At 38.2% G+C, this 14,242-nt stretch overlaps 1 protein-coding gene across 2 annotated transcripts; it reads right to left on the reverse strand.

Moving 5' to 3' along the window:
• Positions 1-839: 839 nt before the first annotated feature.
• atg9b (autophagy related 9B) lies at positions 840-13,172 on the reverse strand. Of its 2 annotated transcripts, none has more exons than XM_014029810.1 (14): positions 12,477-13,172; positions 12,296-12,339; positions 11,748-11,812; positions 10,862-11,032; positions 8,538-8,679; positions 7,617-8,365; positions 6,558-6,711; positions 6,289-6,468; positions 5,904-6,149; positions 4,412-4,650; positions 4,221-4,302; positions 4,064-4,148; positions 3,253-3,421; positions 840-3,109 (listed from the first exon to the last, which is right to left on the reverse strand). In XM_014029810.1, exons 1-13 carry the CDS (start codon positions 12,583-12,585, stop codon positions 3,270-3,272), a joined length of 2,418 nt encoding a protein of 805 aa, XP_013885264.1. In that variant the 5' UTR covers positions 12,586-13,172; the 3' UTR covers positions 840-3,109; positions 3,253-3,269. The 2 variants fall into 2 exon arrangements, with proteins under 2 accessions (XP_013885264.1, XP_013885258.1); XM_014029804.1 differs by having other exon boundaries at positions 840-3,150.
• Positions 13,173-14,242: the final 1,070 nt, after the last annotated feature.

Genomic DNA, 14,242 nt, shown 5'->3' on the forward strand with positions numbered 1-14,242 from the left:
TTAATGAAACAAGAATAGCTTCAAGTTGTTGGCTTTTAAAAACACAATTTTCTTCCTGTAAATTCCATTTGCATTTAKTTCATGGTTGACTTCAGCATCCAAAACAATGCATGGTTTCATCCTTATTCTCTRGCTTCTGCTATACTTGGTCGGTCTGCAGTGCGGGCTTTCCCCCAGTGCCAGTGAGTGACAGCAGCAGGTCGCCTGGACCCTGATTTAAACTGCCCGAAACTTTAGCAGACACTAATCTACTGTTGCTGTTCCTCTCTGCTTCATCCTGTGCTGGCTGCTGGCTTTAGTTTCCATGACCCCAAGTGGAAGTTCTATGCAAACTTAGATTTAGACCCAAAGTGGATTTTTTAAACCTAATTTCTTAATGCAGACACTTTGCTCAGTACATCATTCATATTTTCTAGAGCTTTTAGTGTTGAAGATCCCTCTTTGGCAGTAAATAGGCTCTCTTGTTGACTAAAGCACAACAGGCCAGATGGGAGTAAACAAACTCCCCTGTTAAAGCTTTCATTGAGAGTTTTTAAAATAAAATGGATGCAATGTTTACCTTCCAGTGTGAACCATACTCTTCCACCTGACCTCCCATACATTTCAGGAGTAAGGTCGTGGTTGTATCATGTTTGACACTTGAGAGTTTTGGGCCTGTAAACATGATACAAATGTCGTTTATAAAAAAAAAAAAAATACAAAGAATGACCAGCAGATGGCGCACACATCTACCTTTTGCGTGAGGAATTTTGCATGTACATAGTCACAGATAACCAAATTATTTTTATTATATTGTTTTATTTGTTATTTGTTTCAGAATAAACCACACATAAAAACAATTAACACTCAAAATAAGATTTATTAGTCTCTATTCACACACAAATAAAAACACATAACAAAACTGTGCTGAAAACAAGTTGTTTTGGCATGTTTCCTTTGTCAGTTAATGCCTAATGTACAGATGAAACKCAAACTTGGAAAGAAAAACAAAACATACTGCAAACGCAACCAGATTCACCATCTCAGGATGAAAACTTAGCACCTTATTCCAGTCACAGTGATTATTTGACTGGTGTGTAGTGATACAAAAACAAACTATTGTATGATGGCCTAATAAAAGTCAAACTCCCACCTCTTTAGGTTATTTTTTTTATGACAGTGCAATCCCAGACAACAGGAATAGAAGCAAAAATGCTGCCTGACGCAAAAACTGATACAAGTGCTCAACATTATTTAGCAATTTATCTCATAACCCACAACGCATTTGATGCTACATCCAGAATCAAATACAATGTCAAATGTTTGTGCTAAGTCTATAAAAGAAGATTTGATGCTTTAGATGAGACAGCTTCTAAAAGAGCAAAAACAATTATTACTAAGGCACTGAAAATGATTAATGGCTAACAATGAACCCTAAATGGGGGCGAATTTGGAGACTGTTTAAACTGTCCATAAAGTGTGGGCTCCAGTGTTTTTACAATATAAAGAAACAGAAATACACATCGACTGCAAAACCCATGGGAGCTCATTCAGGTGTGTGACAGAAACAGACATCTTCATATCAACATTGATCATTTGACAGGCCACAGTGTTTGTTGGGATTTGTTTACATTGCATGCTAACGCTTATATACAAATGATTCAACATCATGTAGCTGGGCATTGTTTTTTTTTTTTCCTTTTTTTTTTGGAAAGATTCAAATTAAAGCAAAAAGCCAGGTGGGACATTTAATAAAGTATTGCTCAAACCAATAAAATGCTTTTTTTTTTCAAATAAATAATACATATAAACCTTTTACTGGTTACATAAACGGGAAAAGACAAGTCAATTTTCTTAAAGCTAATAAACGATGGTGGCTTTCCCCCTCTTCATGCCCTTCTTTACAAGAAAAAAAAAACAGTTTAAAGCAACTGCAATTTTAAAAGCAATCCGATTCAAAGACAATGGTCAGATATAAGCCCCTCTGTTCTATTTTCATGATAAGTTTGTAAATAATAATAATAAAGTGAGAAAAAAGCGCAATAAAGATTTGCAGACGCAATACCATCCTGGTTTGTTAAAAAAAATGCTAATGCTGATTTATTTATTTATTAGTTTCTGCTGAGTTAGAAAATATGGAAGTAAAATACCACAAAAATTCAAATGCAGCTAAAAGATGCATCTGTCAATTGCAAAAAAAAAACTATATATAATATTTACACACAAACCTTTACACTGCAGAGGTATTGTTTGAGAATGAGTTTATCTTCACCACCATTGAGGTAATAAGTATAGCTGGTATTTAAATACTTCTTTCTATGCAGTGTGAAGCCATAAAGCTGACCTTATGTTCAGCTTCAATAGACTTAACAGGCATCTTCTGTCTGCATTTGAAATTTTGTTGGTAAGAGTATTCGGTGTTCATTTCTCTTTTCCGTCTGAAGAAAAGCAAAGGATCACCTACAATAGTAATACTGAGCGAAACCTGTAGGAGCAACAAAATACAGGCAGTTTATTTCAGTCCTATTATCTGACAACATAGTAGTATGTATTATATAGGCAGCGTTTTATTCTATCAATAGTTGGTATTTTTTTCTCGAGAATTAAATTTGGTAGTAAAAAAGTGACCATTTTAACCATAAATAGGATGCAGAATGTATTTACATCAAACGCACGTTGCCCTATTGTTTTTTTTTTTCTTCCAGATCATCAAATCTGATCAGATAGATATAACATGCAGTCTTTGTGTTTTCGAACAAAGATGTRTTGGGTGGGGGCTTGAAAAATCCTGTGATGCACAAATACTTGAAGAATCACACACACAGAAGCACGGCAGAGGCTGTGATGAGGCAAGTATTCCAATGTAAACAAAAAGAAAAGAAAAAAGACGTCATAGGTCATCACACTGTCTATCCACCAAATGAGTTTTATGTGTCTTTGCGGTTTGTACAAGTTAATGATACAATAGGATAAACTGGACGGAAGACATATGGTTTCCCTGATGACACAAGTCTGCCTTATATGACAGGATGAGACGTGGAGACAGTGGTTATTCATCAACAAACCCCTCCTGCAACGAACTCTGTGTGATGTTTTAAAGGTCCATGCCTGAACTCTCCATGACGATCATCTAAGGCCACAATGTTCAGTGAAGAAAGAAAAATGTAAACGCTTTAAAGGGGGAGGGGAATACAAAAAAATACAATAGATTATTATGATATATAGATATATATATCCCACATAACATCACATAGTTTAGAATAAATAACTTACCTTATGACAAAGGCACTTTAACAACTACTTCCCATGCCTTGTTTTGGAGTAGATCCACAGTTGATCTCCTGATCATTTTCATCCTCCTCTTCCTCTTCTTTCCAGTCGCCCAGTTGAACTGGGTTGGGCATGGACATGCTGGAGCCATGGCCACTTTGAATCTGAAAACCTGATGAAACAAGGTCATGAATTGACTGGTGCCGTTAAAATAAAAAAGAAGATTATTTTTTCTTGATTTTATATTCATTTGGTAAATTGATTCTAATAAACAAAACACAAACTAAATGACATTTAACTTGGAAAAATAAGTACTTTTTTTAAAGCAAAAGTGTTTGGCATGACATTAAAAAACAGCTTTAAAAACAGTTCTAAATCGTACACAACTTTCTGATTGATTATGGTAGTTTTAGTTTTTTTTATATGTTCTTTATTAATCTGGTCTGAGGAAAACAACTAATTTCCCCACGTTTCAGACATAATGAACAACAAATACAACTGATTTTGTGTTACTTCCCTTCTCAGAGCAATTTGTTTAGCTATAGTTAGAAAACAGAAGAAACTTGCGAGGATTTCCACAACACAATCAAGTTCCTGTTGTGTGACAAGCCGTCACACTGGCAGTGTCCAAATGAGCTTTCGAGTGATAAAAACAGACACTTATCTGGGGAATTTATGGCAAGTGGGTGTGCGCGGTTGATTTTAACAAGTTCTCACACTTGTCGAGTCTGACAAAAAGTGCGTCGGAGATCAAATTTGGCTTTGTTTTTGACTGTACGTTGGCAAGGCGTTCACAATCAATAACTTCATTTACTGGTGTTTGTGTGCAGATCTCTCAGCGGCACTGAAGCGTTCCACTGTCCCGACGTTCTCTGTGAGTGAGAGCTCTGCTGATGGAGCTGGAGAGACAAACAGCTGTCAGTTTACATCCAAGTGCTAAGCTGGTGGAATACAACGGAGAGAAAATTTACCTCATGCATGTAGATGGCATGGAGACTCATCTCTGCAGAGGCGAACTCTGAGTGCAGCGCGTTGCTCCGGATGTGACAATCGCTGGTAGAAACACAGATTTGATTTTAGACTTTTTTTTTTTGGTTCCAATAAAGGATATTGTAGTTTCTGTGCAATACTAATGTTCTATAAATGTTTTGTCTCAACGTACCTGTTAAGAATCGTGCGATCGCTGCGATACATGGTGGTCTCGGGGTGGATGGAGGAAGGCAGCAGCCCGTGGGAGCGGCCGCGGCTGCTGTGTGGAAGTTGGGAGGTGGATAAGGAGGCCAGGACGCTGGCTGCAGCAGACGCAGCAGTGCTGGATGGGACGAAGCGGTGGTCTCGCCCTTGTAGTCCAGATGCAGTGAGGATAGGGTGGGCCAGGACACTGGCTAAAAGATTTTCAGGCTGGAAGTCACAATGAAAAGGCTAATTATTGCTCTCTTGTAGTGATTTATAAAATAAATACAACATTGTTTTCAACGAATACATTGTTAACAAGTAGCTATGTACAGTATCTATGCTGTAAAAATATTTTTATTATTCATTAGGGCTTGCCATATCAAATGAATGGAGTTTTGTGTAATTCAACATGGCACCTAGATTGCTCAGCAGTTTTAAAGTGCCAGTGACATCAAATTTTTGTAATAAAAAYTAATGTATTTTTGGAAGGATAACACTGATAACATGTTGTAAAAAACCTTCCATGCCACTGAGATGAAGAGTTGTTGAAATATTAGCATGTCAAGTAACAGGAAGTGATGTCAAAGGGGAATGTCTGCACGTGAACAGAGCGTTGCTAAAATGGCTAACAACACAGGCTGTAGAGAAGAATCTGATGCTTCTTTAGATTGTTTTAATCACTATCATAGAGAGGTGAGAAAGAGTCCTAGTTCAAAAAATAATGTTTAAATAAACAAAAACCAGGGAGTTTTCTTTTTCAAGAGTTCCCCTTTGATGTCACTTCCTGTTTCACTTTAGTTGACCCAAGGTCAAAAGAAAATGTGCCAGTTATGCGACATAACGAGTAAAATCATGCCAACTTTCTTAAATATAAATATATGTTCTTTGACCTTTTGTATTTCATGGATAGCCATGTCACAGGCACTTTAAGACGTACAAAGCTGAAATTTGATCAGGTGGTAGCTGAGAGCTAACTTAACACATTCTGCTAGCCGCATGTTTAAGCTAACAGCTAATGCTAATCAAAAAAGGCTCTAATTCAGTCATTTTACGACTTACAAAGCTGAAAACTGGTATAGTAGTAGCCACAACAAGCTTTGACAAATTCTGAATGCTAGGTAAAAATTCAAGATGGCCGCCAAAGCCAATTTGAAACTGCAATAACTCTGCAATTTTAAAACATTTTTAGCTAAAATTTGGTATGGTGGTAGCTAAGAAGGATCTCCATCATATACTGAAGCCAAACGAGCAATCCAAGATGGCCGACATAGCTAAAATGCTAAATTAACCCTACCTCAGCCGTTTTTAGATATTTTTGGCTGAAATTTAGGAAGGTAGTAGATCACAATAATCTCTGATAAACAGTAAAATCAAATCTTTATTTAAATTGAACGGCAAGTGGCAAGCCCTTTTAGTTTCTCCAGGAACTATTCTGGTTGTTAATATGATTTTGATTGTATTTGTGTAAGGTTTTGTACCCCGGTGGCAGACTCGTTGGACTGCAGTGATGTGCAGAGGGGGGCCTCAGAGAGCAGCAGCTGTGTGGAGGGCCCACCCTGCGCGTCGTGTTGCACCTTCTCCTTTAAGTGGCTTATGAACAACGAGCTCTCCTGAGGTGGCTGCCAGTGTGGGTTCTTTATAGTGAAATGCATGAGGGACAACTCGGTCTTGCCGTTCTCAGCCTGTTGGTATATCGATGCCTCCGTCTGGCCTTCTGACATCCACTGCAACCATAATTGCAAACACATGACTGTCAGCCAAACACCAATTACAGCTTTCCAGCAGTCAGCTTCACTGTTTGCTCAGAAAGCTGCTAAATATACTGGGTTTAATGCCACCAAAAACAAGCTAAACAAGTCTTACTGTTGGGTTTCCATGTCGCCTAATGTCCATCTGTGCAAACGAACAGATATCTCCAACTCCAACCACCTCCACAGTAAAGTTCCTGAAGAAGTCGATGATTTCTAGAGACTTATTTCTCAGGAGGAAGATGAGAATGAACGGTGTGACGATGGGACTGAGCAGCTCCTCCAGGATAAACACCTGATTTAAACACAGAGAAGGTTTTAAAACCATTTTCAGTTTCTTTAACGTAACCGCACTCCACTGCTAAAGTTGCTGGCTTGACCCACCGCTTTGTACTGGAAAAGCTGTGCCACCTCGTCGCGGGTCTCGCTCTTGTTAGCGTGGCCCCTCCAGTGGTCTGGCATGTAGTGAATGTGTGCCAGCACACACTGCAGGAGCTGCTCCGGACACCACACCATATGCTCGTCCGGGATGAAAGACCTTGGGTAAAACAGATACAAACATGTTAGAATGGCTTCTTGACATGAAAGGATAATAATAAACAGAGCTGAAAAGTTTAATGTGATGTTTGGGACATAAATGCCATATCAATCAATCAAGCTAGATTTTTTTAACACCATTCATACAATGAAAGTCAAATGCAATTCAAAGTTAGCAAAATAACCTGTTACCCTATGGGCAAAAGCAGGGGTCTGCAACCTTTACGATCAAAATAGCCATTTGTGCTACTTGTCTCACTAATAAAATGTGTCCTGAGCTGCAAAACAAGCTACAACTGTGATTATCAACTGGTGGTCCGTGGGCCTTTTCAGGAACCTTTAGGGCCAGTGGAGATGACATAAAAAAGTAAAAAATACATTGTAAATTTTATTGGTTATTATTATTTTTACACATCAGGACAAATGAAAAGACCATATTCATGTAAACAAGAAAAATACTGTATATAGTTTTTACCAAATTTCTTAAAAACTAGTACAGCTGAATTATTCAGGTATTTTTTTTAAATTCTTCTTATTATGTAGTCTTCAAATTATTTAAAGGTTATTCTGATGATTTGAGAGAAAGATCATAGAAAGATGTTAAATTATTTAAGTAAACAACAGGCTAGCATGTGCTAACATGTTTTACTTTCTGTATTAGTAGTATTATTCACATATTTACATACAAATTTATTTCTGTTTTGAGTATAAAAAACAAAAACAAAAAAAAATAATTCTGTTATGTTTGGTCACATTTCAAAGAGCCACATGTGGCCCCAGAGCCACAGGTTGCAGGCCTTTGCGCTAAAGCTATCCTATGTATAGTAAAAGCCAGACACTCTACTTCCATACATTTTAAGCCGATTCTCATTAGTTTTAAAGACAAATGCTGCTGTAAGAACTCACCTGGTAATAGTAATAACCACTCCTAGAACAGTGATAGCGGTCAGAATGTGCTGCACCGTGAGAACGTCCTCGTCGTAAACGGTCAGCGCGATAAGAACGGCCAACACCGACCCCGAGAAGAAGGCCACGTTCTTGGCCAGCACGGTTAGCAGCGGCGACGTGAAGGAGTTCATGTATTTGGAGGTGGGCTTGTAGCCGCGACCCAAGCGCCCATGCAGCTCGTGGTTCAGCTCGTTGAAGTGACGCAGGTACAGGCGCCCGTACAGGGACCAGCGGCGCGCGCCCAGGCTCCCGGGCTCCCTGCGGATCACTTCCGTGTAGCTGAAGAAGGCGTAGAGCACCTGCCACACCAGGATGAAAGGACACAGCAGCAAGTTGGCCAAACCGATGAGCAGGATGACCCTGCTCAGCTGCTGGGCCAGCTCCAGGCGGTTGCCGCTGCGCTTGTACTTGGGATGCAGGTTCCACTTGTTTTGAAACAAGGAGCCGGGGCCCCAGAAAAGAATGAGCTCAAAGTTGTACTTCAAGCCCTGGGTCAAGAAGACCACATTGCCCAGGAGGGGGAGCTGCAGCTGCACCGGCAGCAGAGATTTATTTATCATGGCCACCATGTAGTTCTTAAAACGAAGAATACGATGATAGATATCGAGTTCTGTCAGCTCCTTCTTATGAATGCACATTTGCTGTTCTCTTTGCAGACTGATGAGTCGGTCCTGGACTTCCTGCCATGTGAAGTTGCATAGTTCATCCTGGCAAGAGGAAAGGAGCACAAAAATCAACTCACGCTGCAAAACTGGATGAAAAAACTACTTAAAACAAAACATCGAGGCTTGTACCGTAAAAAAAATTAAGCAAATTATTAATTATAAGACTTATTTCTGTTGTAGCATACGTTTTAAACAGGCCAGTACATGCACTTACCATATTGATCTTCAGTGCTTTGATGTAGAACTGCCTGATCTCCCAGAAGCTCAAAAGATTGCAAAAGACCTTTACAAGGCGATAGATCCAGAAGATGGCTGCCATGATGAGAAGGAAGATGATCCAGCTGTTCTCTTGTATCCTGAAAAAAAAGAGAAAAAAAAACTTTTTTCATACATTTGCTGACTTCATATAACAATTATGTTTTCAGTTTTTTTATTCAAATATTAGTGGGTATGTGATATTTTAAAACACACAACTCTTTGTCAAACAAAGAAGCCTGAAATAAATAATAATAATGATAATGATAATAATAATAATAATAATAATAAACCTAAAAGCCTCAGCTTAGACCCACTTTTTCAGCCAATCAGGACTGTGCAAAATCATTGGATTATCACTTAGGGACGACGTGCTGTTGGCTGCGAAGTAAGCTGCAAGCACAGCTGTTTCTGTTGCTTTTGTGTTCTCCAAATTCTCATTATCCTTTACTTTGCATCAAGTGAGTCATGCCAAGTTAAATCTGTGGTCAAGATTTGGTGTAAAATGACAAACAGCAACAACAAGAATTCAGAGGCATGCAAAGGATACCATTTCCACTTAAAACACTAATTTTATACAATTTAACCAATAAAACTGTTGTTTACAGATTTAAGGTGGGGTAGGGCTGCTTGACTCAACCATGGATGTACTAACATAAGTTTATTTTTTCCATTAATGTTCTGTCATTTATCATTAAGTCCCTATCAGAGGGAAATAAACTCTAATATTGTCTTCTATATCTGCCTAAATGTGAAATTAGATATGAGCTATGAAGAGGACAGAGAGACTCCAGACTGTAGGACAAGCTGTTCCCAAATTAGAATTCCAAGCGGGTGAACGTCACTGACTTTGATACAAACAACTTTTGAGTCACAGTCAGAATAAAAGCTCAAACTGGCAATGAGAGGTCTGTGGCTCAGGCTGTGAAAAGGAAAACAAGCCAAGCAGAGAACGTATAAGAAAAAAAAGGTAAACACGGGTWTGTGTTTGAGGTGGTGGAAGGTTGTTCTTTGTAGCGAGGTTTTCAAGTCAGGTGCTTGTCGGCTCGTCAGGATCGGAGTTGGCCAGTCACACCGCCCCAAAACTATCAGTTACACTGGCTCGCTCTCTAAAGCCGGCCTGAGCGGCGTACACAAACATCTTCCTCCAAGAAACCACGAGCAGGGAGAATGTTTCAACTAGAAACGGAAAACGTTGAAATAAACAACACAGGAAGCATTTTAAAAGCAACGATTTGATTTCTCTATATAAAACAGAACAAATCCATCATGTCTATTCAAGTTTAACTAACATTGTGCAACGTTTCATTTAATTCTAGGCATTTTTATTGGCTACCAGAAACGAGTTGCTGCTACTCGCGCTGAGACTGCACCGGGAAGGAGTTCTGAATGAAAAACAAAAAACCAAACTAGACAGAAAACTCTTTCACGCAACATTTAGAAGCTGAACCCAATGCCTTCTTCCAGCATTGGTGTCAGGTGTGAATTGACCAAGATCAAATGGAGGGGGTGGGGTTAAAGTTAACCCATCAAATACTCCCCCTGGGAGCCAGAAAAGGAGGGAGTGACAACTTGGAGAAGTAGTGGGCAGCGTTTGTAGCGCTCCGGTCCAACAAACAGCTATGCTGTCATCCTGTTTGCTCTGTATTGCTGGCTCTATGTGTGCAGGCACACATTGTCACAAGACTTGGCCAAAATGATTGACTCAAAGTGTGGATGACATCTTTACTGTCGTATTGAGAAAAGGGCTTGATTTTCCCTTCTTTAATATACTGTATGACTTCATAGCTCCTTTATCTGCTTTACAGCAACAATTTACCAGGACTTAAAAAGCTATTTCCAAACATTACAGGCAAATGTAATAAAAGCATTGTTTTAACCCAGAATCCCAACGGGTTTCAGCTAATTAGGGTTCTGCTCCATATTCCCACCTCGTGAATGTGACGGTATCTTGCAGTGTGTTGCCACATTTACTGCAATCCTAAAAATTCTCCCTTTGTATCACTATATGAGGCTGGGCAGCTGTGTAAAGTCTGACAAATTAAATCTCTCTCTCTCTCTCTCTCTCTCTCTCTCTCTCTGAAGGCCCGTCTCTAATCCTAGTCTAAAGCTGAGAACAAAGCATTTCATCATACTGGCTGAAATGTGAGAACAAGAACATATCACTTTCTGTAAATGTACCAGTTTCAGATGACTCAAGTATATTTTTCACCCACAAAAAAATTTAAAAAATGCAACTCCAAAAGCCTGAGGTGCCTGTAGATTTAAACTGAGCGTCTTTACCTCTGGGTGCACTGCTGGCTTGGTAAGAGAGCGTCTGGCAAAGTGACTTTGTTTCTGTCCAGAGGGTTTTGGCCTTGTCCCGTGTGGTTGACTGCTCGGTTGGCAAACAGAACATCATACTCCACACAGTTGACAAGGAATGTAGTGAACGTAACAACAAACAAAAACTGGCTGAAAATGAGAGGGGAAAAAGAAGAATAGCTTTTAAAATCAATGACAGGAAAATTATAAACTGCCAATAAAAGCACGACCAACAACAAGTGAKCTTAATGCATAAAAACTAGTAATTACTAAATATGAAACTAATTGTTTATAGACTTTAGAGTTATTTTTGTAAATAGTTAGCTGAAAGGACCAAAAAAAATTTTGTTGTGCTAATGCATAATCATAAAGTTTATTGATTCTKACTAGTTACAAGACAAACAGTACACTCTAACAAGTGATTAATGCACTGTAGAGAGGGAAAGGAAAAACAACTGTAACTCACTTGCATATCTTCACAAAATGTTTTGAGTTTTTCACAATTTTTTTAATTTTTACTGATTTTTATCTGAAATTATACCAATAAGTGAGTACAAAACAGTACCTTAAACTGACACAGTGAGCTGAAAAGGCACAAGCAAATTAAACCATAACAACCAAATGATAGAATATTTCCCCTAAAATGGGAATTATTTTCATTGAGTTTTATATGTAACTGCTGTTGATAATTTTAGAAGTAAGCTCGTTCTTGCTTAACTGTGCCTCTGGCACAGATTATGACCACATGACAAACTAACAGTGTCATAATTGTGGTCCAAGCCTGGATAAAAACAAGCATCCTCTTTTAGTGTGATACCATATGTCGTGACGCAATCTGAAAGTGTCAAAACAACTTAATACTTACACAAGTTCAAAGAATTCTGATAACATCATACAGGCAAAGCCATTTTTTTGATGAAAATGATAGATGTGGACAGCATGGTTAAGGAAYATGTCAATTAGGATCAGAACATAAAAACACATTTAGGCACTGTGATGTGATGACAATTTACCAATAGTCTCTGCAGCATTACTGTAAACAGATTAAGACACAAAGAGGTGTAAGGAAATACAAGTTGAATGACAACTAAATTATCAAAGACATAAAATAGTTCTTAATGAGAGTGAAGATTCTCTAACCCTTAAATTTTTAAGCACATAAAGTACTGTTAAAGTACCTAAACAGAGCTTTAAAATAGAATCAGAATAAGCAAATAACCTACACRTGCAAAATACAATATGGTCGATTTCAGTCATTTCAGTTCAGGCAGCTTAATCTTCTGTAAATAAGGCTGGGGAACCTGTACAGACTTAGGTTATGAGGGTGCTTSTTTCGCAATGTCAGTGGTAAACATTTTGCAATTCAGTGTTTAAGATGTGCACACTGACARGCACCAAGTTATAAAAGGATATTCTTGTGAAGAAGTTATCCAAGTTCTTGATATGGTGCCATGAGTCTGTAATGAAAAAGAGGATAATAAATTTCTATTCATGACATTTTTGCACATTTAACACGTTCAAACGACTGTTTAACAGCATTTACAAAGTAGAAAATGACAARGTACAAGAATATAATCTGCAGAAACATGTTTACCTTTTAAGCTTTCAGGTACATGCAGCAGTAAGTTTTCCTCTCCTGGCGGGGAGTCTTCCTCGAAGTCCTCAATCCTCTGATACTCCTGATAGGCTTCAAAGTTAGCCATTGTGCTTCATATTCTTCATTCACTCAGAACTGACAAGCTTCTTGTAGTAAAGACTATACAAAAGTAATCAAAAATGACGACTTACGCTACATTCTATAGACACTTGGCACTCGAAAACAGCTAAAAATGTGTTGAGGTAGTTAGCATCTGGATGCTAACCAGCTAATCTGACGGACAGCGCTTGTGTAACCTTACATGATGCGTAAAAAAAAATACAACCGAGTAACATTTCAGTCCACTGAGCTTCGGTAAGTTTACTAGTGAATGTYGATCACTTTTCATAAGAGATGTCTTCCAAAGCCGAGAGTCTGGAAGCCGGTTAGCTCGTGGATGATTCAGCCTCTGGTGTAGTCAGGGTGACACGGTTTGTTTTGTTCCCGACTTGCTTCTCTCCATGATCTTGACTCTTACTTCCTTCTCTTGTCTTCACCGGAAATCGTTTAACCTTCCTTGTGTTGTTTTAGTGATGACCCACGGATCAAGAGTCTGTTAGTTCGTCGATTTCCAAAAATACAGACCACACTATTGAGCGTGGCCACTGTTTTTGTCTTTAACAAACAAATGTCAACAAAACACCAGGGGTGCGTCACTTCCGTTCAGGATTTGCTTCATTTCCGGAAGTCGATTGTAGTTTTTCTTATAATCTCTGTAAAGATGCACACCAATCACCTAAAGTCTATTATTACGATTCTCATTGTTATTATATTATTATATCAGTACTTAAATTAAATTAAATTAAATTAAATTAAATTAAATTAAATTAAATTAAATTTAATTTAATTTAATTTAATTTATTAAATTTAATTCAATTTGATTTAATTTTTATTTTGCTGCCACAAATTATGCTTTAAAGTAAATTCAACAACCTCCAGTATCTTGCGTGGGAACACAACAAAAGTAGGGTGAGGGGAAAAATATCTGTACTCAGGATGGTCAATGAAGCTTTTCTAAAGCACTGAATCTTGTTTTGGGGGAAAAAAAGGTTATAGAAGCTTTTTAATGTAGTCATATTTAGCATCATCTCTTGATCAAAAAGCATAGCATAACAACATGAAATAAACAGCTTCCTCTCTGGATTTGTTGTTTAATAATTTGAGATATTTCTGTCTGATTTCAGGTTGTTATTGTGGTGCTTAGAACATGCATTTTCTATAGGTAGAAATCTAATGCTAAAGTGGTTTGACAAACAAAATATTTTTATGAATAAATCTTTACAAGGGCAGAATCAGAGAGGTGGTCACCCCTGGTACCTGACTGGCCACACCAGGTGCTACCCTTGACAAGTGGGTGGGGATCTGTCTGGTTCAGCTTGTTATATTTTGTGCAAATTTGCCACCAAAACACCACAGATCTAATGATTTATTTCCTCATGCACCGGAACTTCAGCTTCAAATGATCAATCATTGCTCGATAACGAAACAAGCCTTACTTATGAAACCAATTTCAATTTTGTCATCATGACCTTTAATTATGCTAAATGAGGTTCATAGACTCTGAGATGGAGTTGTTTTTCTTCTGCAGTTTTTCTGAGGATACCATGATTTGAACTTGGGTGAAATTGATGGAACGTCCACTCCTCGGAATGTTTGTCTCAAATGTTTTTTCTTCTTCTGGGAAATAATCACTCCCACTTCAGCACGTTTATATATATATATAT

The sequence above is a fragment of the Austrofundulus limnaeus genome, unplaced genomic scaffold (genome assembly GCF_001266775.1).
Source record: "Austrofundulus limnaeus strain Quisiro unplaced genomic scaffold, Austrofundulus_limnaeus-1.0 Scaffold6, whole genome shotgun sequence".
NCBI lineage: Eukaryota > Metazoa > Chordata > Actinopteri > Cyprinodontiformes > Rivulidae > Austrofundulus > Austrofundulus limnaeus.

Bases quoted from the DNA above. Each gene is read 5' to 3' on its own strand.
- atg9b (XM_014029810.1), bottom strand. From the start codon at position 12,585: ATGGCTAACTTTGAAGCCTATCAGGAGTATCAGAGGATTGAGGACTTC. The intron at 6,712-7,616 runs GTGAGTTCTTAC...GTTTTACCCAAG, and splicing joins GTGGTTATTACTATTACCAG to GTCTTTCATCCCGGACGAGC. The intron at 3,422-4,063 runs GTAAATGAAGTT...TTGTTTCATCAG, and splicing joins AGATCTGCACACAAACACCA to GTTTTCAGATTCAAAGTGGC.